Below are 26074 nucleotides of genomic sequence, written 5' to 3' on the forward strand. Positions count from 1 at the left end.
CATGGAATGGGCTGCCAGCGACGGCAGTGGGGGCGGATACAATAGGGTCTTTTAAGAGACTCTTGGATAGGTACATGGAGCTTAGAAAAATAGAGGGCTATGGGTAACCCTAGGTAATTTCTAAGATAAGGACATGTTCGGCACAGCTTTGTGGGCTGAAAGGCCTGTATTGTGCTGTAGGTTTTCGATGTTTCTAAACAGCAGCTAACATGATTCTTCTGTGGTTGGTCATTGCTGCAAGTACTAGTAGGTATTGGCACACAGACTTTGGCCATCCGACTCATTCAAGTTGTGACAGCACTTTAACTCACATTGCAATCCCCGTCTCCAGATTACTGCCCAAATAAAGTAATAGATCATATTACGCAGGTGTAAAGACTGCAAAACGATTGGCAATCCTCACTGTTACTCTGTGAAATGGATTGTAGCTTTAGGCGTTCACACAAACACACAGTTTAAGACTGAATCAATCCCCCTCTATGGGCAACACTGTTCCACAGTTTTCTTTGATGGAACCACTGGAAATCCATTGGATTAACAAGAATTATATGTATTTCAGTTTTATTTGTATAAAATATTATACTTTGTTACATGAAGTGTTTGACAGTTATTAATGCACACCTGATTAACAAACTCTCACACCATAATAAACCTAATTTTAATTTTATATGTTTTAATCCCCTTGGGTAAATACTTCAAAATACAAGTTAATGCAAAAGTAGATTAGAATTTTATGCTAAATAAGATATTAAAAATAATATTTTAATTCTATTTTTTAGTTCTACTTCCCATTCAAATATGTCAATCCATGGCCTCCTCTACTCTTGCAATGAGACCACAGTCAGGTTGGAGGAACAACACCTTATATTCCAGCTGGGTAGACTCCAACCTGATGACATGACCATCGATTTCTCAAACTTCCAGTAATGCCCCCACCTCCTTTACCATTCCCCACCTCCCTTTCCCTCTCCCACCTTATCTCCTTACCTGCCCAGCGCCTCCCTCTGGAACTCCTCCTCCTTTTCTTTCTTTCATGGCCTGTCCTCTCCTGTCAGACTCCCCCTTCTCCAGCCCTGCATCTCTTCCACCAATCAACTTCCCAGCTCTTTACTTCAACCCTCCTCCACCCAGTTTCTCCTATCACCTTGTATTTCTTCCTCCCCTACCCTCACCTTTTAAGTGTATTCCTCAGCTTTTCTTCTCCAGTCCTGCTGAAGGGTCTCAGCCCAAAACACCAACTGTACTTTCTTCCATCGATGCTGCCTGGCCTGCTGAGTTCCTCCAGCTTTTCATGTGTGTTGCTACTATTTGAAGATCCAGCTTTTTTCCTTGCTGGTAGACTATCTGTGGTGAATTTTGTTTACATACTGTTCTAACATCCTCTTTTTTTCCCTGAACCTATACACTCAGTGGCACGTGTGCACTTGCTCGTTTATGCAAATATCTAATCAGCCAATCACGCAGCCGCAACTCAATGCATAAAAGCATACAGGCATGGTTAAGGGGTTCAGTTGTTCAGACCAAATATCAGAATGGGGTAGAAATATGATCTCAGTGACTTTCACTCATGGACTGATTGTTGGTGCCAGACAGGCTGGTTTGAGATCTCAGAACCTGCTGATCTCTTGGGATTTTCACACTCAGCAGACTCATCTAGACTTTGCAGAGAATGGTGCGAGGAAAGGTCTGTGGACAAAAGCACCCTGTTAATGGCAGGATAAAATGCTGGAGGAAATCAGCAAATCAAGCAGCATCTATGGAAAGAAGTACAGTCGACGTTTTGGGCTGAGACTATTTTATCCATGAATGCTGGCTCTCTGCTGAGTTCCTCCAGCATTGTGTGTTTGTTGCCTGAATTTCTAGAATCTGTAAATTTTCTCTTGTTTGTTAATGATAGAGGTTCGAGGAGTACGGCCAGATTGGTTCAAGCTGACAGGAAGGTGACAGTAACTCAGATAACCATGTTTTAGAACAGTGAATTGCAGAAGAGTTGTGTAGAACACACAACACATCAAAACTTGAGCTGGACGGGCTACAGCAGCAGAAGATCGTGAACGTAGTCAGCAGACACTTTATTAGGTACAGGAGGTAACCTAATAAAGTGGCCACTGAGTCTATATATTTAATTTCCTCCATTAATTGCTTCAGCTAGTCGAATTTCTTTTAAATGAGTATGTCTGGAGTAAGAAGAATGTTTGTTCAGAAGAAGAGTCTTAACCTTATGTGCAATGCTGCCAGGAAAGATGCTGAAATGGATGGTTTAATGGGTTCAAGCAGTAATTAACTGACACCACTTAAAGGACGGATTGAGCACTTTGGTGAAATTGCTCTGTCGGAGAGACTGGACTTGTTGAAAACACTGGAACACTCATTGGATGCTGGACCGGAAACCTTTGATTCTGAGATTTGATGGCTCTTTTGGCTGCCTGCTCACTGTATTTTCAAGATAGAAAGGAAACAGCAGCAAATAAGCAAGTTAAGAAAAAATAGGAGAGCTGCCCTCATGTTTTTACATTTAATTTTATTTGTTGTTGAGATGCTGAGCAGAACCGGCCCTTCAAGCCCAACAAGCCATGCTACCCAGCAGCCCACCTATTTAGCACCAGGCTAATCACAAGACAACTTACAACAGGTTGAGAGGTTGGGTAGATTGGGACTCTACTCATTGGAGTTCCGAAGAATGAGAGGCGATCTTATTGAAACATATAAGATTGTGAAGGGGCTTGATTGGGTGGATGTGGGGAGAATGTTCCCAATGATGGGTGAAACTAGGACTAGGGGGCATAATCTTAAAATAAGGGGATGCCGTTCCAGCACTGAGATGAGGAGAAATTTCTTCACTCAGAAGGTAGTGGGGCTGTGGAATTTACTGCCCCGGAGAGCTGTGGAAGCTACTACACTCAATAAATTCAAAAAGGAGATAGACATTTTCCTGGATAAAAGTGGCATTAGGGGATACAGTGAGCGAGCAGGTAAGTGGACATGAAGTTAGGTTTAGATCAGCCATGTGATCTCCCGGGCCAGTTTTCGATAGCCTGGATGGGTCGGAGAGGTATTTTCCAGACTTTTTTCTCCTCAACTGGCAAATCGTTTTTTTTTTCCCCCGGGTGATCACATGGGTTTGGGCACGATGAATAATAAAATAAAATGGGCAGCATGGTACCCTGTTGGTTGGCACTGTTACCTTGTGGGATTTGGTGATAACTAGAGTAATGATTGGATCAGCCATGATCTTGTTGAATGGCGGAGCAGGCTTGAGGGGCCGATTGGCCTACTCCTGCTCCTATCTCTTATGTTCTTATGTTTAACCACTTAACCTACCAACCGGTACATCTTTGGACTGTGGGAGGAAACCTGAACACCCAGAGGAAACCCGTGCAGTCACGGGAAGAATGTACAAACTCCTTACAGGTGGCATCAGAATTGAACTCTGAACTCAAACACCCTAAGCTGTGGTAGCTTTGCACTTTTCAAAATTGCTTTGAAATTCAACAAGAGTCACCAAGCCCTGGCTATACGCACTGAACAAAAACTTGTTAGCATAGTGCAGGCTATTAATTAAGACTTTGAGATTTCCCTGATGGTCAGGAGCTTTTGATCCAATTTGATATCCGAAATTTGCTGGAATTGTAGGGATTGTTCAAGTGAAATGCAGAAACTTTGTGCATGCCATGAGCTGCATGAATGATAGGAATCAGTATATTGGTTTGTGTTGGATTTGCACGTTAGCTTGCAGTGAAGAATCCATCACTGGGGATCCTCACCATCCAGGACATGACCTCTTTTCATTACTACCATCAAGGAGGTGGTACAGGAGCCTGAAGAAAACACGCTCACTGCTGTAAGATCAGCTTCTTCCCCTCACCATCAGATTTCTAAATAGTCCATGAACAATACCTCACTACCTTTCTCTTTTTGCACTATATATATTTCTTATTGTAACTTATTTTAATTTTTATGTATTCTACTGTACTGCTGAAAAAAAAACAAATTTCACAACATGTCAGTGATAATAAATTTGATTCTGATTCTAGCTGTTAAAACTACATGACAACTCCCAAACAACAAAAACGTTAGTCAATTCACACCAATTAATTTTCTGTCAATTATTTCACTGTCAGGCATCGATTATCATGTGTCCTGTGATGTAATCTGTGCTCAGGCTAAGGATTCTTTCATTTGCTTGTGTTAGATAGCTGCTATTTATTTCACTGGCCTTCACTGTCTTTGATTCTGTCACCACTCAGTAGCTCTACAGATAGCAGGCACAAATCTGAAGACAACATGTTACATACAATACTATGAAAAATTCTTAGACACACGTATATAGCTACGGTGCCTAAGGCTTTTGCACAGAAATGTAATAATTTTTGCCACAAAAATGTTGCCACAAAAAAAAACAAATTTCATGTTATATGTGAGTGATGATAAACTTGATTCTGATACGTGCCTCCATTACAGACTTGAGAGTGGGAAGGAGGCAGGTAGCACCAGAGAGGTATTCTGTAAAGACCACAACCAATTGTTTGGAATCAAATTACCTTGCCTGGTATCCCATGCTAACCCCTGCCCTTGACACTCCTCCATCACCTGTCCCTCACCCCTACCATGATGCTCTACCCTCGCCATGCCCAATAGCCTTTGCTTCCATGACATTTCTATACTTGCTCTTCGCTCCATGTTGACAAATACAGTACTGTGTAAAAGCCTTAGGCAAGCTAGCTGTATATATAGGTTACGACTTTGCACAGTACTGTAGAACAATGTTGTTACATGGAAGGCTAATCAGCGGGCAATTGATAGTAGCTCAATAGACATTCTCAAGGAGTTTTTTCATTCTGGGCAGTATTGTTTTATGCTAGCTGCCCTGAGCAATGTGATCCTCGACAGTACTGTCCATCAACAACAGATATTCCATAGCAATAATTACCTTATAGAAACCAGTGTCCTTCAAAACCAGCAACTACAGGTAACAAAACTCAAGAGCTATCATTCTTGACTACAATAGATACCTCCTTTGACAATGACAGCAGTTCGTGCCTATAGTGATAATGGTAGACATAAACATGGTTTGACATTAGCAACCCTCAACACTATCATGTTACAGCACATTGTTCATCCCTGACATCAACAACATGTCCTGACAATAGCCATGTTCCTTAACAACAATTGTGTTCCTTAATTATAACATCGTCGCTTGACATCAATGACCCTTGACAACATTAGATCATGTTGACAGCAGCATACCTTGACAATAATGGCCCTCAATAACAACAGTATTCTTTGGCAGCAGTGACCCAGGACAATAATATCATTCCTCAATACAGTGAGCTCAACAGTGTCATAATGTCTTAACACAGACAATGACATTATTCCTGGATACCAACCATTAACAATGATATAATTTGCCAATATAATGCCTCACTCTGACAAAATATGTCTGCTGCATAACTCTTAATCACAAATTGGCAATGTCATTCCCCTCCGCCCACCTATCCTCGTCCCCCAACCAACACAATCTGTAGGCATCGACTGCTGAAAACTGTTAGGAATCCAAGTGACAAATTTTGTTCCATATCTTGTACAAAATAAACACAGCTCATCATTAGATTTGCTGGTAAGTGAGAGAGATGTGATAATGACCCGATTATTTAAGCAATGAAAAACAGTGAATTCTTACTGTCTGTCAAACTGTAGAGCTTTTGAACTTTTTATATTTTAATGGGCTCCTTTGCTGCTTTCTGAACGAATGTCTGCTTACTGTGACTTCTCACATCCAGCACTCCAAAGATCAAATGTCAAAAAACATGACAGCTGACAATCTTCCACCAAAATGGTTCACCATAGGTGCACAGGGTAATGGACTATACACACCCTTCTCCACCAGGCACACCACCAGAAAACCCTGAAATTGCCAAGAACAAGAAAGAAGCCAGAGGATTTAGCAAAACTCCACCGCGGAGAACTAAAACCTAAGTCATGCCAGCGAGAAGCTGCAGCACCAAGGTCTCCTTGATCATCCAGAGGCCGTTCATTGGGACATGGACCTCTTTTAAGTATTGGATGGCACCATTCAATTTTGACAGTGCTGAATCTCACACCGAAATGACGCACACCAGAGAGAATGGTATCCGGGCCCAGAATGCTGGCTGTGTGAGGTCATAGGTTGAGGGTGAAAGGTGAAATACTTAAGGGGAACTTCTTCACTCAGAGGGTGGTACAAGTATGGAATGAGCTGCAAGTGGGAATGATGGATGCAAATTTGATTTCAGCATTTAAGAGAAGGTTAGATAAGTACATTGATGGGAGAGGTATGGAAGACTATGGTCCAGGTGCGGGTCTATGACCCTAAGCAGAATAACAGTTCAGCACACACAAGATGGGCTGTAGGGCCTGATGCTGTGCTGTAGTGCTCTATGACTCTATATGTTTGCTGCACGGCTCTTAATCACAAACCAATCCTGTCTTTATTTGTAAACTTTTACTTTTTGCCCTAGAGCACAATTGCCAACACGCTTCTCTGGGTCCAAATAATTCTTGCTGCATAGATTTGAGCAGGGAAAGTGATATGAGCTGTGGGTCAATGGGTATACTCATACCTCTGAGTAATTGCTCAGTGGATTGTAGCTATAAGCCTCACTCCCAAGGCATAATCAGAAAAGCTAAGCTGGCGCTCCAAAGTGGTTGCATTATCAAGATTGCTAAAATGACAGCTTAACCCAGGGAGTTCAGTTCTCCCCCCTCCCCTCTCAGTTTAGAGTAAAATAATCTGATGCTATTTCAAGAGTGGTCAGGGAAATTCTAACAGTTGCCTTGGTAAATAATAATTGATCCCGTAACATCATGAAAACAAGATTATCTGATCATTATCTAGTCTGCAGGAAATTGGCACAAATTGGCCAATATTCTTCTATTCTCATAGCCTACACACGCCAAGTACTTTATTGACTCTTTGGGACATTGCTAGCATGAAAAGTGCTATCAAATGCAGGCCTATCTATCTCTTACCTGGTGGATGCCAATGGAGTGTACGTGGGTGACATTCCAATCTACATCAGGGAGTGGGGAGCCTGATCCATTGCAAGTCACTACCGCGTCCTCTCCCGCCTTCACCGACAAGTTACTGTGACTCACGCTGATTTCTGGCAACTCTGTACAGAAAAAGAGTGGGATAAAATCACAATTATATCTGACAATGAGTACTGCTTATGAGTTCAATGGACTTGATGCCAGATACTAAAAGAGGAAGAGGAGAAAGAGTAAAATTGAATTCCATTAATATAGCATATTTATAGCAAAGACTTAGCACAAAAACTTTATCAGAAATTTTAAATGCTTGGCTAAATGAGGGGATATGTAGGTAATGATATTTATCCAACATGCCAGTCATCTCCTGCCATGATGAGGCCACACTCAGGTTGGAGGAGCAACACCTTATATTCCATCTGGGTAGCCTCCAACAAGATGGCATGAACATCAATTTTTCAAACTTCTAGTAATTGCCCCCACCCCACCTCTCCTTCACCATTCCACATTCCTGTTTCCCTCTCTCAGCTTTTGTCAGACCTGCCCATCACCTCCCTCTGTGCTCCTCTTCCTTCCCTTTCTTCCATGGTCTTCTATTCTCTCCTATCAGATTCCAAACTTTTATCTCTTCCACCAATCAACATCCCAGCTCTTTATATCACCCCCTCCCCCTCTCCCCGTTTCATCCGTCACCTACTACAGGTGTCCCCACTTCATGAATGTTCGCTTTACGCCACTTCACTTTTACAAAAGACCTACATTAGTAACCTGTTTTCACATTACAAAGAGGATTTTCGCTTTTACAAAATTTTTCCCCATATAAATTAATGGTTCTTCGCTTTAAGCCATTTCGGCTTAAGAAAGGTTTCATAGGAATGCTCTATCTTTGTAAAGGGGGGGCACCTGTACCTTGTCCTCCCCTCCCTCTGCCTTCTTACTCTGACTTGTCCTCTTATTTTTCCAGTCCTGGTGAAGGGTCTCAGCCCAAAACGTCAGCCTTTTCATAGATACTGCCTGGCTTGATGAGTTCCTCCAGCAGTTTTGTGTGCGTTGCCCAGTGATATTTAATGGTCACTTGGAGGTGGATTTAATTATGGGAAAAGAAGAGTGTGTATCACAAACAGAACAAGTTACTTGTGGAGGGATTTCTGTGTTTCAGGTCTTTGGCAGCTGAAGGCATGACCACCAACAGTGCCAGTGCAAGGAGACAAAGCTGAAGATATCTAGACACCTTGAAAGGCTAAAGGCCAGAGCAGTTTATAGATGTGCATTAGTGATCTGCCAGAGTATGGCTTACAATGTTTAATATACATTTTGACAGGTCCACTGATATAAAGTGTTTAGAAGGATACAGGCAAAGGGGATAAACTTGGATATGCATCTTGTCAGCGTAGGTAAGTTGGCTGATGGGTCTGTTTTGATGCTTGTAACCCTATGGTGTGAAACCAAGGATTGGTTTTAAAATTAAGGCATTGCATTAAAATGAAATTAAAGCTGAGGGTGAGGCGGTCTTACTTTCTAAAGCTCAATCGGAAAAAGCTGCAGAAAGTTGTAAACTCAGCCAGCTACATCGTGGACACTAGTCTCCCCAGCATCCAGGACACCTTCAAAAGGCAGCATCCATCATTAAGCTCCCCCTCCCCACCCCCATCAGCCAGGACATGCCACCATTTCATTGCTATCATCAGGGAGGAGATACAGGAGCCTGAAGACACACGTTCAATGTTTCAGGAGCAGTATCTTCTCCTCTGCCATCAGATTCCTGAATGAACAATGAAGCCATGAATATTACCTGAGTATTTTTTCACTCTCTTCCTCCACAACTTATTTAATTTAATTTTCTAACATGTACTTCTTATTGTAATTTATAGTTTTATTATGTATTGCAATGTACTGTTGCCTCTAAACAACAAATTTCACAACATATGCCAGTGATATTAATCAGTGATTCTGATCATGATTCTGAACTTCTCTAGATACACAGTGGACAGTGTCCTGACTGGTTGTATCACAGCCTGGTATGGAAACACCAATGTCCATGAATAGAAAGCCTATAAAAAGTAGAGGACTTTTTATATCTATCTCAGGCAAAGCCCTCCCTATCATTGAGCACATCTACAAGGACCACTACCACAAGAAAGCGGCATCCATCTTATCCGTCAACAAGGACCTCCATCATCCAGGCCATGCTCTTTACTTACTGCTGCCATTGCAGAGGAGATACAGGAACTTTAGGTCCCACACCAGCATATTCAGTAACAGTTATTACCCTTCAACCATCAAGCTCCTGAACCAGCATGCATAACTTTACTCACTGAATCATCTGACTGCGGAAACCATGGACTCACTCTCAAGGAGTCATGTTCTCAATATTACTTATTTACTTATTATTTTCATTAGTACATTGGTAGTTGTCCTGTGGGTGGGGGGGGGGGTGGGTGAGTGGGTGTAGCTTATTCTACTTGCTAAAAGTCACAATGTTGTGATTGGTTAGTTTAGAAGCTGTGGCTGCTTTTCCCATTGGTTAGCCACCTTGGGTCCAGTCTCAAATATCCTGGGTATAAACTAGCACGTGGAGGGGGGCTTGCTCTCTCTTCCCAATGGTATGTATAACCATTGGGATGGGATGCTCTGTGTGTGTCTTTAACTAAGTATATTTGTTAAATATTCAACTTTGCAGTTTCTGTAAATTGGAGAACATGAATGTTTAGCTAAATTTTTACCATTTGATTATAAATGATTAATATACACAGTCAATGTCTCACTTGCCAGACCCACAAATCTGATTCAATGTTATATTTTGGCACTGCGAGCAGGATATGACTATTTGAGTGGAAATGTATTTCTTTGAAAGGCTATTTAAAAGAGAGGACTCCCTCACCATGACAGATGAAGAATCCCAGGGAAGAAAGATAATTGTGAGGGCTTTGGAAGTTTTCTAACCTAGTGATGAGTTATGGAATGCTGGTATATTGGTCAGACCAGTTAGATTTTGCAGGGGTTGAAATGGGACAGCATATTGTTTCTATCCTCTCCATTCCCAGGAGAAAGTATAGTTGGCAGGATGCTTTCTGGCTGTTTGTAGTGATTATAAGACATCAATATAAAACAATGACAAGTCTTAAGAATGAATTGGAAAACATAAACCAGCACTGTATTATTCTAAGAGAATGACTGTTGATGGCCCAGACAAGGGCTGCAAAGTTAGAAGATAAGAATATAGAGATAACTTGTCAGCTAAGGAAGCTACAACATTTAGATGCTGTGCGCCAAGCAGGCTGGCAACTCTGTTAAGGTTGAAGCCATGATGAGGTGGGGCGATGATCCTAATCTGGGGCTGGGGGATGGAGATATCTGGCTGGATGATGAAAATGAGGGAGAGAAGGTAGTATGGACTCCTCGTTTTAATCCTCAAAAAGATTTCCTTCTCCTCTGCTTATCTGAAACAATACAGGCCAGAGCAGTGACCACGCATTCTCAGATGGGGCATTGACCCTTGGCTTCTTCCTCTCAAGATGGGGAGGGGCAGGAGAATCAGGAATTTATGGGTGATGGTACAATGGGCACCTTAGAGACGTCAGAGATCAGAGAATTCTATGCTAAGGAAATAGTGGAGTTTATGGGATAGGCACAGCAAATGGCTGGGGAGTCTTTGGCTATATGGTTATTGAGGATATGGGGATGAGCAGGGTACTGGAGTGATTTATCCAACAAAGAGATGGGTGCTTTAGGGAGCCTATCATCCCAAAACATGATCAATAATGCCTTGAGAACACTCATTGCTTCACCTGAGCACAATGTATCACGGTGGGTTTGTGTAACAACAACAGTTAAACTTAGTACCCCACTCTCACTGAATGGAATTTAAAACCCTAAGTGGAATGGAGCACAATCGAGGATGGGGGCACTAAAGTTCTATGCCAATGGGCTCTTATGACAGAATTATACTGCGATAGTGAATGTGGAATTAACTTTTGGAATGATAGGACAAGTGGTTATTGCAGTGGCTTCCCAAATAAAAGGGGTAGTGCTGCCTTTAATAGCATCGGCTGTTGGTCATCCTACTAGTACAGTCATTCAATTATTACAAGGTTTAGAGTCTGTAGAAGAGGGTGCATGTAGCCAGGTATGGATGTTGGATAAGCGGATGGGGAGCGGGGGATCCCGCATATCCTGTAAAGAGATGTTTTTAATGTTGCTTAAAGTTGGAGTCCTGGAGAGCAGGTAAGTGGGGTTCATACCCCCACCCTCAGTGCAATGTGGAGGACGTACTGACTGGAGAACCAACTAAGGGAGACTGTTGAGAGGGAAGGTATATTCTTAAAGTCGTCTGCCAGGTTCTTCGCTTTCCATTCAGGATTCCCTACAAAGGACCCTGGCGAACATTTGGCAGCAGTGGGAATCAGGGGGTAGTTAGCTCCTTTATAGGGAGGAGGTCATTTGACCTGCATTCCTCTTCCCTGTAAGTAGAACGTGAATGATCTGAATGTAGAGGAATGTGAGGTGTGGACACTCACATTAGTTTGCTTTTGTGTGTCTGTGTATGTGCATGTGTGTGTGTATGAGGACTTTGCCTTTGAGAGATTCTGTGAATGCACTGGGTGCCACCCAGTTGTTCTTTTTTATCTCTCCTCAGTTATTCTCTGATAAGTGTGCGACTTCCCTATGAGAAATCAACTGCCTGTTTTACGTTTTTGCGGTTCCATACAAAGTATTAAAGAAGAGGAGTGCAGCCTAGGCTTTGTTCCAATCTGTTACTTTGTTTCCTGCTTTCTTAATCTGTTACGTGCTACCTGTTTTCAATGCAATTAGTTTTAGGGATAACTCACATTTCATACCGGCCAGATGAAACTTCAGTTGGTCGGGTAAAATTTTGGGCAACTTTATTCCATGCCCGTATTTTAGAGGGGCATAAGCATTTGGGAAAGCAATTCTAGTAGCTCTGGTGATTTTGTGTTTTCTTAATATCCAGTGACCAATCAGTAGCAAGTGCATTTGTATTTCCCTTCAATACAGAATGGTAGAGTGGTGGATGCTGATTTGTGGTAAGAGATCCTGTGGTACATTATTGGGGATTGCATTTGAGTTTGCACACCAGACCAATGGGTCAGATTACTGAATTTGTATGAGGATTCCTTACAACATTATGGAAGGGGTGCCACTGATACTGATACCTTTGACAAGGAAAAAGACTATTGGGGATATTATCTGGTTTCTCAGGTTTTGGCTTTCTGTTCTGGGGGAGCTGAGAGGGAGTAATCTATCGCAGTCAACCACGATCCAGAGCCTGTAAACAGCCTTAAGGGCTTTGAGCCTTAATAGCCCTGCTGGTGTAAGTGCTTTAAGGACTGGTATTTCCCCATGTACCATTTGTTTAATTGGATGGTCCTGACTCTCAATGTGCTTTCCCCACCTGACAGAGTGTTGGTGTAGATGTTATGTTGAGTACAGGTGCAAGGTGTAAGGCAGATGGCAAGTGTGGCAGGAACAGCGTCCTGGGATGGCTGTGACAGATGGTGTTGTGAAGCTGGCCACTGAATGGCACTTACTGGATATGCATGCAGTTCCCGGTCCTGTCCTTTGTTCCCACAGGGTGGTGCAGTTGATACGTACTGCTGTACATATGCCACCCCACTGCCCCGGATGAGGGCCTTGTTTATGCTGGTCGATAAGAGAGCTATCATAGCCTTTCTCAGTTTAGTGCGGCGAGACTGTTGCAGGAACTGATTTCGATGGTCTTGGACTACCTGCTTACAAAAGAAGGTGGAACTTGAGCTGTTATTGTCAAGAATTCTGCCCCTACATTCCTGATGGGTTGGGTAATATCATTCACCTGGTTGATCACATCTGAGAGCTAGTGTATAAGATTAAATGGGGGACCAGCTCATTAGCTGTTACACTCCGGGTGGGCTGGAGGGTTTTTCTGTCACAGAGAGGCTGTAGTATGCTGTGAGATGACAGTTGGGTTTACAGTATTGGGTATTGTACTCTTGTGTTTTATATATACTTAAGGAGTTCATGGAAGTCATACTAGTCTGAGGATTGGATCATCATGATTGCAACTTTCGAGGGGTGGTGAGTCCTGTGGGGGTGCGGCTTATTCTGCCTGTCAAAAAATAGCTTTATCATGATTGGTTAGTTTAGAAGCTGCTGTTGCTTTTTCCATTGGTTAGTCACCTGATGTCCAATTTCAAATATCACAGATATAAAATAGCATATGAAAGGGGCTTGGCCTGTTTCCCTTTGTTTAAGGCAAGCAGTGCACATAACCATTGGGTAGGTATGCTCTGCACTTGCTTTTAATTGAGTATATTTGCCGATATTCAACTTTGTAGTTTCTGTAACTTGGGGAACGTGAACGTTTGGTTGAATTTTTATAGTTTCTAAATAAATGATTAATATGCTTATTAGTATTCAGTGTTTTCTGTCTCACTCGCCGGAGCCATGAACCCAATTCAATGTTACAGTTGTGTATCAGCTTTAGTTTGTGTATTTTTTTCATTGATTTGTTTGTATATCTCTGTTCTACTGTGAATGCCCAGAAGAAATTTAATCTCAGGGTGGTATCTAGTGAAATATACATCCTCTGATAATAAGTTTTTTGAACTATGAACAGATGAAATAAACTCCTGCTTAAACTGCATCAGAAGTCAATGTCTGGGGCCGCTGCGACTGGATGCTGGAAGGAAAGATTTAAATTTGATTTCTCCTTGTTATATGCTAAAATTTGTGATATGAAATGGAAGTTTGAAGACAAAGTGCTGTCAGTCTTTAATGTGGGAACGCTTTGAGAAAGTACTGAAAAACTAGTCCACAGCAATGTTTAGATTCTCAGTGTGAGTGCCAGTCTACAGCCTTGAGAGGCGGTAATGGTGGAAAACATATTTGTCTGGAAAAGTACTGGGTTAAAATATACATTATTTTTTGAAGGGATCTTAAAGGGCATAAAAAGGGCCAATTTCTCTGGATAAAATTGAAATCTTCTCTTAGACTGGGTCAAAACTGGTGCTAGGAGTTAGAGATGGAGAGAGAGTGAGAAGTTTAGTGATTGATTAGTATTATTTTATCTCTTTTGCAACTCTATAAATGATTTTTTACTTTTTTACATTTTATTCCTCATATGACTCTAATAAAGTAACTTCTTATGAACTTCAACAGATGCACAGTGCCTCCTTTGTTTTTAGGTGTCTCTTGTTGAATCAGAAAAGAACATGTATCAAATTTTAAAATATTTTCATTACCGAGGTTAGACTTGGATTGCACCCATTATAATATTTGAAACTGCAAACCCAGTCCTCAGGACGAAGAGTGAACTGGCACGATAAAAGGACCAAACACTAACAAATGGCCCGTACTAAATGGCACATGTGAAAGAGAAATGCAGAATCCACACAAAGCTGGAAGCAGCAAGCATGGCTTCTGTATTAAAAAAGGGATCAAACAGAGGCAGAGTTCTGTAAGCTTAGTTGCATATCAAAGAATTAGGATAATTTAGATAAAAGCCAGCAAAACAATAGGGATATAATTAAAAGCTGGAGATCCTGCCCAACAAACATCAAAACACATGTCTAATTCAACTCCAATCAATAGATCTAAACACACATACAACTACTGACAGTCCTTCCTACTTTGTCTCCATATGTCTTCCCTTTGGCTAGAACCGAAGGAATCATAGGGGCAGACTACAATGCACCAGTGGAACTATATATTATGTTCAGTGCTACAGATCTCAGATGAATTTGTAGGCCATGGCTTTTTACAGATATGGACCACTCAGTAGTCCCCTGCTAATGATTTCTCTTATTCATATTTCTTAAATTCTTATACAATACCTATTGTACGTTTGCTGTCTCTTTCAGGTTAACTTGTATTTGATCACATTATATTCAAACTTTTGTAGATGTGAAGAGCAGACTATACCGACTGGCTGCATCACAGCTTGGTATAGGAACACCAATACCTTTGAACAGAAAATACCACAGAAGGAAGTGGATTTGGCCCAGTACATCATTGTTAAAACCCTCCCAATCATTGAGCATATCTACAAGACATAGGAAATCAACATTCATCATCAGAGATCACCACCACTCAGGCCATGCCCTTTTCTCACTGCTGCCATCAGATAGAAGGTACAAAAGCCTCAAGACTTGCATCAGTAGGTTCAAGAATGGTTATTACACCTCAACCATTAGGATATTGAACAAAAGGGGATATTACACCCACTTGCCCATCCATTTGAGCTGTTCCCACAACCAATGTTCTCACTTTAACGACTCTTTATCTCATTATCTCATGTTCTCGCTATTTATTGCTATTAATTAATATTTGCATTTGCAGTTTGTTGTCTTCTGCACGCTGATAGATCTTTCATTGATGCTGTTTGGTACTATTCTATAGATTTGCTGAGGGAAATGAATCTCAGGGTTGTATATGGAGACATATATGTACTTTGTTAATAAAAATTACTTTTGAACCTTGAACCTTGAGGAATCTATTTAGTGATGTTCAACCTTTAACTTCCATTACATGACAGAATTTTAATACACATTCTCATCGTACATTTGTCTTGACAACTCTGTATTCCACTGCCGCCAATATTTTTACAATTTCCACTTTTCCAATAACACTGTTAAGATAACAGAGCTGCTCAGACTCAGGCATCACAAGCCCAGTTGTTATTAGAGGTTAACAGAAGCCCCATCAACCCATCCAAGAGAACTCTGGATAGGTTCATGGATGGAAGGGATATGGATGACTAGTATGGGTCAATGGGATAACAGTTCAGCATAGGTTAGATGGGCTGAAGGGCCTGTTTCTGCGCTGTAGTGCTCTATGACTGTAACTAAAGTCAAAGTTGGCTGCTCCCCATTAGCAGCCACACTTTCACCTGTCAAGTTGCCCATTTCTGAAATAAGTACCCTACATGTGCCTGGTTCTATATATCTTCCCATCAGTCCTTTAATACACACCTTTTATTCCTATTGTCAAACAACTGTTTATGTGACTCCCCATCATTTATTTTTAATAATGCTTGCAAGCACAACGTGACTGCTCTCCCATTACGAGCTACTCAAGCAGGCATTGATTTTGGTGACATCAGACCGAAGAGAATTGTTGAGCTCTGCTGTGAGGGTCCTTTTGGACCCTTGGTGATAACCAGTATCACAGTAAACCTGCATGACTTACAAACAACAGAGAAAAACAGAAAAAAAAGTGCCTATAGCTAAAGACTAACAGAAGAATTTAGATTAGTTGTACAAATCAGTTATGCAGATTTTGTCAGCTCCTACTAATTCAAAGTTGCTTAATTTGAATTATTCATCAATTCAAATTGAAAAGTGAAGAACAAAAGTGCCCCCGTGCTGTTTCTTTAAAGGTGTTTAATTTGAATTTGGAAATAATTTGAATTTTACTCATGTGACAAATGACTTCAGATAAATTGGAGTTGGGCCAGTCACCAGCAGGAATCCATTATCTGCTTTTTCTTTGTCTTTCTTGTGAGATCTATCATCTTCTTGGGGAGCTAGTTAAATACAGCTAAGCCTCATATCGACTGAACAATCCTGTTCACTATAATGCACCAGGGTAGTGATCAAACACTGGTCCTGTAAACAACCGTTCATTAAAAGCCAGTCAAATGGAATTAGAGAACATGAGTCCAGTAGCTCTGGTGAGTCCTTGTTGTAGGATTGCTGTGCTAGGATGGGTTGGTGGTACTTCTAGTAACCCCTCATAATGGGCTTTAGCTTTATAAACTGTTTGATTGTCAGCATTGAACAACTCAATCAACATCAATCTTCAAATTTCAAAGTAAATTTATTATCAAAGTGCATATATGTTCCCATATTCAACCCTGAGATTCAATTTCTTGTGGGCTTTCACAATAAAACAAGAAATAAAATAGAATCAAAATTGACTGCCCTCACTCGATGCACAGAAGACAACAAACTGTGTAAGTTCAAAAAGAATAATAACAGTAAATAAATAAATAAGCAATAAATATTGAGAATGTGAGATGAAGAGAATAGTTCACTATTGGGGTGAGTGAAGTTATCCCCTCTGGTTCAAGAGCCTGATAGCTGAGGGCTAATAACTGTTCCTAAACCTGGTGGTGGTAGAGTGCTGACCCAGATATTTCTGAGTTCAAACACCATCCGAACAGAAAAAGAAAGATGTTGATCGCAATACAGAAGAGATATCTCATTGTCAGAAGTGCCGTAAGTCAGACAAGACATTAAGCTGAGATATTCTAGAATGGATACAAACATCCCATGCCATTAGTTTAACGAACAGGAGCATTTTCCCCAGAGTCCCCCAGCAAATGTCACGAAAGGCAAAAGTGTTTGTGGGATTTTGCAAACTGACCACAAGTTCCTCCATCAGTCACCATGCTTCAGTAAAACCCTTATTTGGTATATCACCAAAGACTCCTGTAAATTTCTATGGATGTGTGGTGGAGAGTATTCTAACTGGTTGCCAACTTTTAACCTATGCTAAGATCAATCTAACTCTTCCCTCCTACATAGTTCTCCATTGTTCTATCATCCATTATTTCACATCATATAAGGGGTAATAAACCAGCTTCCGATTCTGCTTCTGCGGTTTCTCTAAAGGACCTCTGCTTTCTTTGTTCAGGAATGCTTACCACACTGTGTGATGTTCATATGAGAGATGAGGATGTTGGCCCCCTCTGTTCTGCAGTACAGCTGCTGTTGTTCTAGTTGCGCCTCGCCTGTCTCCTGCCACAGCTGGATCCAGCGAATTTCACAGCTGCAGTTGAACAGGTTCCTCACCAAAATCCTGCAAGAGAAGCAAGTTAGAGTCATAGCACAGAAACAAATCCTTTGGCGCACACTGAACTATTATCCTGCCGAGTCCCTTTGAGCTGCACCTGGAACATTGCCCCCATACCCCTTCCATCCATGTACTTATGATAACTTCACCTAATTATTTAAATCAAACCTGTTTCCACCACTTCTACTGGCAGCTCATTCCACACTGAGTAAAGAAGTTCCCCTCAGATTCCCGGTGAAATATTTCACCTTTCACCTTAACCTTCTCTCACATAACTTTAGTGTATAAAGCCTGCTTGCATTTACCCGACCTACGCCCCTTATAATTATGTATACCCCTGTCAAATCTCCCCTCAGAGAAATTAATCTGCTCGATAAATACTTCATAAGGTTCATTTTATCCAATCTGCCCTCAAGGGTACCTAACATCTGGAAGGAGGAGTAGCGGGAAGATTAGGGTGGCAGGGTATCATGGTGGCTAAAGTAACCTTGTACAGCACCAGTGATTGACATCCACTGCTGTCTGTAAGGAGTTTGTACATTTTTTCTGTGTTTTCTCTTGATGCTCCCGCAGCCCAAAGACGTATGGGCTAGGGCTACTAAGTTATGGGCGTGCCAAGTTGGCGCTGGAAGATGGCAATACTTGCAGGCTGCTCCTAGCACATCCTTCAACTGTGCTGGTCGTCAATGCAAATGTCACAATTCACTTTGTGTAGGGATGTTTCGATGGTGATGTGACAAATAGAGACAATATTTATGCTCAATGACTGATCATTCAGAGCCTTCTGAGACGCAGTAAGCCAAAAGCTGTCTTAAGAAAGCTTTCCTCATTCCAGTCCTTGACCATTTTGCCAAGGCTGTGTCACCCCCCCACCACCCCCACAGTTCCAAGCATCCCTAAAGATCAGGGATGAGTGAGAAGAAGGTCGGAGAGAGTGAGAGAAAGAAAGAAAATTATAAAGGAAAAAATACCAACAGCTTGAATAGCTCCTGGGGTCAAGCAGCAATGGGGGTGGGGGCAAAGGGATGATGGGATGATTGATATTAGGGCTCTGCAGAAGCACTGAAAGTGGAGAGGAAAGATACTTGGTAAGAATGAGGAGGAAAGACAATGCCCTCAATGACCACCCCGAGCTCTTGGTTGCACATTGGAAACACCTAGTAATTGGTGGGTTACCCTTTCTTGATGGAACCTGAGGAAGCCAAGTTTCTTAAATACTGATAGTTACAAATGGCCCATTTACTGTGCAGACCACTACTCGCTTCTGGTGGAAGCTGGCCAAATCACCATTCTATTCTCAGCTCCTCAGAGTCTGGAGTTATAGGATCTGGGACTGACCTTCACAGTGAATATGTGGATATGTCCTTAAAGCTACTTGCAGAATCATTAAACGCTGCCAACTGCTAACCTATAACATGCACTAACTGAAGTGGTGCGCCTTAATTTCAGGAGGTATATGGCTGGTTATAAAGATCAGAGAAGTGTCAACTGTTCGATGACCATCTTGACACAGTGTGGAAGAGCTGGGGTGGTCTGGTCAAGAACCTCCTCAGTGGCATCCTCCATTGACAGGTCCAGATTATTAGGGGCATCCATCCCAACTGCCTGCCCCTCCTTCAAGGATACATTGGTGCCTAAGAGTCCCTGGACAGGAAGTACTATAGTCATTCATATGCTAAAAACATTCCATGGCTCCAGGACTCTGGAGAGGCACAAATGCATTCTAGATGTAGAAAATAAAATAAGAATTTAATCTTTTATTGATGCTTTGAGTAAAGTTGCTTAAAATAGATATCAAACAGAACTCTTGCTGAGAAACAGAAACAAAACAAAACAGCAGAGAAAGGGTCCCATCAGTCCAATTGGTCCAAGCTAACCACAGTGCCCACTTAAGCAACTCTCATTTGCCCATGTTTGATCCATATCCCACGAAACATTTCTCATCTATGTTCCTGGCCAAATATCTCTTAAATGATGTTGTACCTGGCTCAACACTTTTCCCCAAAGCTCCTTCCAAGGAATATAAAACAGTTCAGCACCGCACAGGGCTTTTGGCCCACAATGTTGTGCTAAACCTTTAACCTACTCCAAGATCAATCTACTTATTCCCTCCCACAGCCTCAACTTTTCTTTCATCCTGTACATACCACCCTCCATATGAAAAAGTTGTCCTTCAGGTTCCTATTAAATATTTATTCTCTCAGCTTAAACATATTCAATACCGTGAAAAAGACTCAGGCACATGTAAAAATTCTGTAAAGTGAAAATGCTCTCAAAACTATTGAAATGAAAAGTTTCTAAATGTCAAACAAGTTGCTATAAAGTGCTGTAGCAGTTAAAAAAAAAACACTAAATCAAATCAATATTTGGAGTGACCACCTTTGCCTTTAAAATTGCATCAATTCTCTTAGGTATACTGTTATGCAGTTTTATTAGAAAATTGACTGATAGGTTGTTCCAAGTATCATGAAGAACTTGCCACACTTCTTGTCAGACTTTGGCTGCCTCACTTGCTTCTGCCTCTCCAAGTAATCCCAGATAATCTTGGTGACCGTGAGATTAGTGATCTGTGGAAGCCCCACCATTTGAAACCATGCAAGGCTTTTGCGCAGTACTGTACCTTCTAAGTTCTTGATTCCCCAACCTTTTGACTTCCACCAACTTACTGTGCACGCCATAGAAACCAGTCAGAAACACGCACAGGCAAAAGGAAAAGGAAGGGGCTAGATAAGAAGGCCACTCATTACTACTACATTCTTGTCATGATATAGAAAGAGATCAATGCATTGAGAAGTCAATGCCAATTGGTTTCATTTGGATGGATATGGTGGAATTTCCCCGGAGATGAATCAATGTCTACCCCGATTAAAAGCAGCACACCAGTGGATCTAAAACAGGCAAAAAAATGCAATATTCTCACTAATTCAATTTCTCTACATTTCCCAGCAACCTATCGCCTTTCACAAGCCCATCAACTTTCCCCTGGTTCTCCTGCCACCCATCCACACACTAGGGCCAATCTACAGGGGCTAATTAACATACTGGCCCATATTTGAGATGCGAGAGGAAACTGGAGCATCTGCAGGAAAGCTGCATGGCCCTCACATCCAGACAAGGCCACAATTGTGAGGGGCAATTCTGTCTTTGATCTCACAAGACTCCCACACACCTTGGATTCACCATAGTGCCTGACTAACACTATCCTGCTCTCAAGCACAAAACCATATGGGTGAACTGATCAGCTTCCCCTTGGAAGGGTCTCCAATCCAACCTCACTATTTTGGACAGGCCACCGCTTTCGAAGTCGGTGTTGATAGAGATAGTGGAGGGCACTGTAATGTGCCAGGCGAGTTCAGAAACTGATTTTGTAGTGAATGTTTGCTTCTCCTGACATACTCAGCGGTCAAAAGCACAATGTCTCAGAGACTTCATGAGAAATTTGCATTCTTTGGCTGCTCAAGCTCCATCTGGTGCATTCTTTGCAATTGAACAGATGTTGATTCATCACTGGGGTAAATCCATCACCATATACGCAACAGATTGCTGCCACACAGACACAGCATTTCAGATTCAATTCCGATGTCTGGGGCTGCCTGCGTAGAGTTGTTTCATTCTCCCTGGGATTTCCTCCCACTTCCCAAAGACATGCTGGTTAGAAGATTATTTTGTCATTGTAAGTGAGCGGTAGAATTTGGGGAGAGTAGATGAGAATGTGGAGCTGATGAAAATGGGATTAATATAGAATGAGAGTAAATGCTAGCACTGATGAAGGACTGAAGGACTGAAATGTCGACTACTTATTCCCTCCTTAGATACTGTCTGGCCTGCTGACTTCCTCCAGCATTTTGTGTGTTCACATCAAATCAAATGAAGTTTAATTAGCATTCAAACCATACACAGATACAGCTGAATAAGACAGCATTCCTCTGGGGTTAAGGTGCAAATCATTCAAAATAGCAAGCCAGGATTCAAAAAATAGCGAGTAACATGATTCAAAATATCAAGCAAGGAAGCATATTTACTCAGAAAAAAATCATATATAGTCTAACAGCCCATTTCCAACATTTCTAGATCTCTCATGTTTGAGAGTAAGTAAGTGAATGCTGATCAGCATGGACCAAAGGCAGCTTCTGTGCCATGTGTCGGTCTCCATAATGGTCATCATAAACAGCACTTCTGTTCAACACAGTTTCGCAAAGTTTACTGCTGCTTCAATAGGATTGAAACACAAGTTCACTGGTATCTTTCAGTATTCCAGAATGTTAAGAAGAGTGAGGCAAACAGATCAGCATCACTGGAATAAGGACTTGATGTCAGTGTTAGGAAGAGAAAGCCAAAAGATGTAGCTGAGAATCGGGCACTTATAACATACAATTCACACACATTGTACTTACAGCTGGGAGAGTTGGAGGGTCCTGAAGGGCTGCCAAGACAAGCTTGTGAGCCGATTGCCAGAGAGATTACTACAAATTCAAGAGGAAAGGAAATGCGCTGTTAATTACTCTTAGTCAGTTACGGATGAACTAATATCAGAAACTTAAATCTTTTCAGAGGCAACCATTGAATATACATAATAGTCATACATCATGCTAACACTTTGACCAGTCAGAAAAACCTCGCTTTACTCAGACATGGAACATCGCAGCATAGTACAAGATCTTCCGCCCATGATGAGCTGACATTTTAATCTACTCAAAGATCAATCTAACCCAGGACCGTCTTTACTCGCCTCAGCACTAGTAGCCCGTGGGCTCACTTTCAGGGAGTCTCTGAGTAATGTTCTAAGCATTATTTGTTCACTATTTTATGATTTGCATCCACACAGTGGACGTTTTTTGGTCTTTGTTGTGTGTAGTCTTTCATGGATTCTATTGTGTATCTGTGAGTGCCTGCGGGAAAATGACTCCCAAGGTTGTATATTGTATACACACTTTGAATTTTGAACTTCCTCCCCATGTAGCCCTTATATTTTTCTACCATCCATGTGCTTATCTAAATGCCTCTATTGTATCAGCTTCTACCACCACCCCTGGCAGGGCATTTTACATATTTACTACTCTCTGTAAAAAAACTAACCCTGACACACCCCCATTTATTTCCACCAATCACTTTAAAACTATGCCCTTAGTATTAGCCATTTTCAACCTGGAAAAGAGTGGAACTAGTTCACTGATGTTGTCTTCTTCATGAGAAGAGTGGCAATGACATCAGAATTATTACCCACTTCCTTAAAAGTTGCCCAGGTATCCATAAGCAGTTGGTGACAAGACTTTGTGTTATTTTCTTCTATAAATTCTGTTCCTACAAGCCAAAAGCAGGTAATAGAAGCAGTGAAAAGAGTTGGGAGTGAATTACCCTGCCCACAAACGTATTCCCTGATGGAAATTTGTGAATAAGTAACTGAATAATAAAAAGCCAGCCGCTTGAGACTGAAGTTATCATACATTCCACGTTAAAGGTAGTGGTGCCTTTATATAATTTTAGCTTTTGGGTGAAGTGCAGATGGCAGAATCTATCCCCTAGCCCGCAGCAACAGCTAAAGGGAATGAACAGGGGAACTGGGCTGCTTATGGTCACTATTCCCAGCATGTGGGTGGCCTGATGTTCCAGCACAGCAATGTGAACTGCAACAGTATCCAGGATAAGCATCCTTCAGCCCACACGCTTTGCTTTAGAATCTGTCAGTGAAGTCTGACCCTTCTGGCCACAGTGTGCAAGGGAATGTAAGCCTACTCAACCACTTCACATAATTTTCAGATCTCCAGCAAGCCGGAACTATAGCAAGTATGCCAAACTCCATCAGCAGATGAAGACAACAAGCTTTAAGTGGTTTTACAATTGATTGAATTAAACTTAAGAGTCTCTTATTTGAACTTTCACCTTTCACTGTTGACAGGCCAGCTAAGTACTCCTAGTGTTCTCCGGGCCAGACAAGACTTTGTTGTACTCTGTTTGCACAGCCTGTTCTGCTATTTTGCTTTGAGTGATCTGCTTTCACGATAAAGTCTTTGGGCTGCGTCACTTCAGACAAGCCCTGGATCAGAAGTGACTGAAGTAGTAAAGCAGGCTGAAGTGGGAACACTTCAAGAACAGCTGGCAACTCCTCAGAAGCAAATGGTTTCTGCTTTTCAGTCGCTTATAATGAGTGCTGATAATCAGATCACACACTCAGTGGCCACTTTATTAGGTACACCTGCTTGTGAATGAAAATATCTAATGAGCCAATTACATGACAGTGACTCAGTACATAAAATCATGCAGACACAGTCAAGAGGCTCAGTTGTTGCTCAGATTAAACATCAGAATGGGGAAGAAATGTGATCCAAGTGATTTTGACAGTGGAATGATTGTTGGTGCCATACAGGGAGGTTTGGGTGTCTCAGAAATTGCTGATCTCCTGCGATTTTCACACACAACAGTCTCCAGAGTTTACAGAGAATGGTGCGAGAAACAAAAATAAAATCCAGTGAGTGGCAGATCTGTCGGTAAAAATCCCTTGTTAATGAGAGAGGTCAGAGGAGAAAGTGGCCAGACTAGTTCAAGGTGACAGTAACTCAAATAACCATATGTTACGACAGTGCTGTGCAGAAAAGCATCTCTGAATACATAACATATTGAATGTTGAAGTGGATGGGCTACAGCAGCAGAAGACCACAAACATACACTTAGTGGCCACATTGACAGATAACTCCTGTGCCTAATAAAGTGCCCACTGACTGTATGTTTCAATTTTTCAATGTACATGTGACAAATAAAGCTAATCTAATCTATTTTTAAATGAGCAGGGGATTGTGTAATTTAGTATTCACTGATAACATTTTCCCCCCAAATTCAATTATAAATGATTTTGTTTCTCAGAGCTATGCTTTCAACGCTTAAGAATGCAAATTCTCAAATAAATCTAGTCCGTTGACCCAGTCTGGAGATACTGCCCTCTATTGACACGCTAGTCCTATTTTTATCCATAGAATTGCCCCAACACAATACCTTCACCAAATTCTCAGAAGCACTATACCTACCCCCTGTAACATTAGAGACCCCACTGCTCACTTAGCCCTGTTGTCTTGTATCACCATTCTATCTTGAGTACCAAAGGCCAGTGGACCCTGATACATGGCAAAGGTTGAGCCCTCTACCTACGAGTTTAGACATTGTTCCACAAGAAAAAATGAAAATGGAATAGTAAGCATTTAGGCCCCTCAAGTCAACCCAACAAGATCATGGCTTATCATCCATGTGTTCCATTTCCCCAGAACCTTTGACACAGTTATTGTAGGTTAATAAGGAATGTTGTAGTCTTGCCAGGGAAGCTCCAACCTCTGCTGACAAGGGAAGGATTGTAAATTGTGCAACCACTGACATCATTATATCTATATGTCTGAAATTGGGCAAATGACCTGGTAACAGTTTCTAGCATATTTTAACATGCACAAAATGGCTTTTATCCAGAACCTCTGCATAAAAACTGCCACAAATGGGTCCAATTTCTAGACAAGTCTTCTACAAAATACTTAGAGGTTACTTCCCTGTACAAAGCTATGCGTTCTTATTTCCCCATCTTGGCAGTCCAATTTAAGAAACTGCTCATAACTCCTTGGAGGCAACTTGTTTTCACTTTTTTATGTTGGCTTGAAGAAAATGATAGTAAATGATAGTAATGATAGCAAAACTACCAATGCTTGGGCTAGTTTTGCCACAGTATTTCACAATACTGTACATCGAACTGTGGTGTAAAGTGGAAGTCTTTAAAAATTATTTTGAAGGTTTCAACACGCCTCCACAGACTGTACTGGTGATGTCTCAGTGTTAAAATTAACATGGAGGTCAATAAGGCAACATGTACTTGGACTAATTGCTCAACATTTACAATGTTACCCCTCCAGAAGATCTGGCATAAGTCTGCAGAGATACAAGGAGCTTTCCCAAAGCAGAAGTTCTTGTTTGATGAAAGATTACTCAGAATAACTATGAGACACCTAGGTATCACTTAAAATTGCCTATTAATTTGAAATGACATTAAATTCTTTTTCCCCACAGCTTGTTAATTTTAAAAGACCTTCTTAGATCTTTCGAAGGGCTTGTTCCTATAGATTTCTTTTGAAAAAAGTTTTGAAACTTCTTAAAGACCTTAGAAGTTTTTGAATGTTATTGTGGAGAGTACAAGTTACCAAACTGCTCAAAATGACTACAGGCTCCTTGTTAAGACTGGCTTTGTAGGTAAGTTTAGTCTTGATTGGAAACTGATGACACTTTT

At 41.4% G+C, this 26074-nt stretch overlaps 1 protein-coding gene across 2 annotated transcripts in view; it reads right to left on the reverse strand.

Annotated features, from left to right (window-relative positions):
* Positions 1-26074, reverse strand: part of LOC132382542 (NT-3 growth factor receptor-like) — a 951566-nt gene that overhangs the window by 438195 nt on the left and 487297 nt on the right. For both annotated transcript variants that reach the window (XM_059952849.1, XM_059952848.1), the window contains exons 4-6: positions 22215-22283; positions 17672-17826; positions 7009-7151 (exon numbers count right to left, since the gene is read on the reverse strand). In XM_059952849.1, coding sequence (XP_059808832.1) covers positions 7009-7151; positions 17672-17826; positions 22215-22283 — 367 coding nt within the window. The remainder of the gene's footprint in view (positions 1-7008; positions 7152-17671; positions 17827-22214; positions 22284-26074) is intronic.

The sequence above is a fragment of the Hypanus sabinus genome, chromosome 28 (assembly GCF_030144855.1).
Source record: "Hypanus sabinus isolate sHypSab1 chromosome 28, sHypSab1.hap1, whole genome shotgun sequence".
NCBI lineage: Eukaryota > Metazoa > Chordata > Chondrichthyes > Myliobatiformes > Dasyatidae > Hypanus > Hypanus sabinus.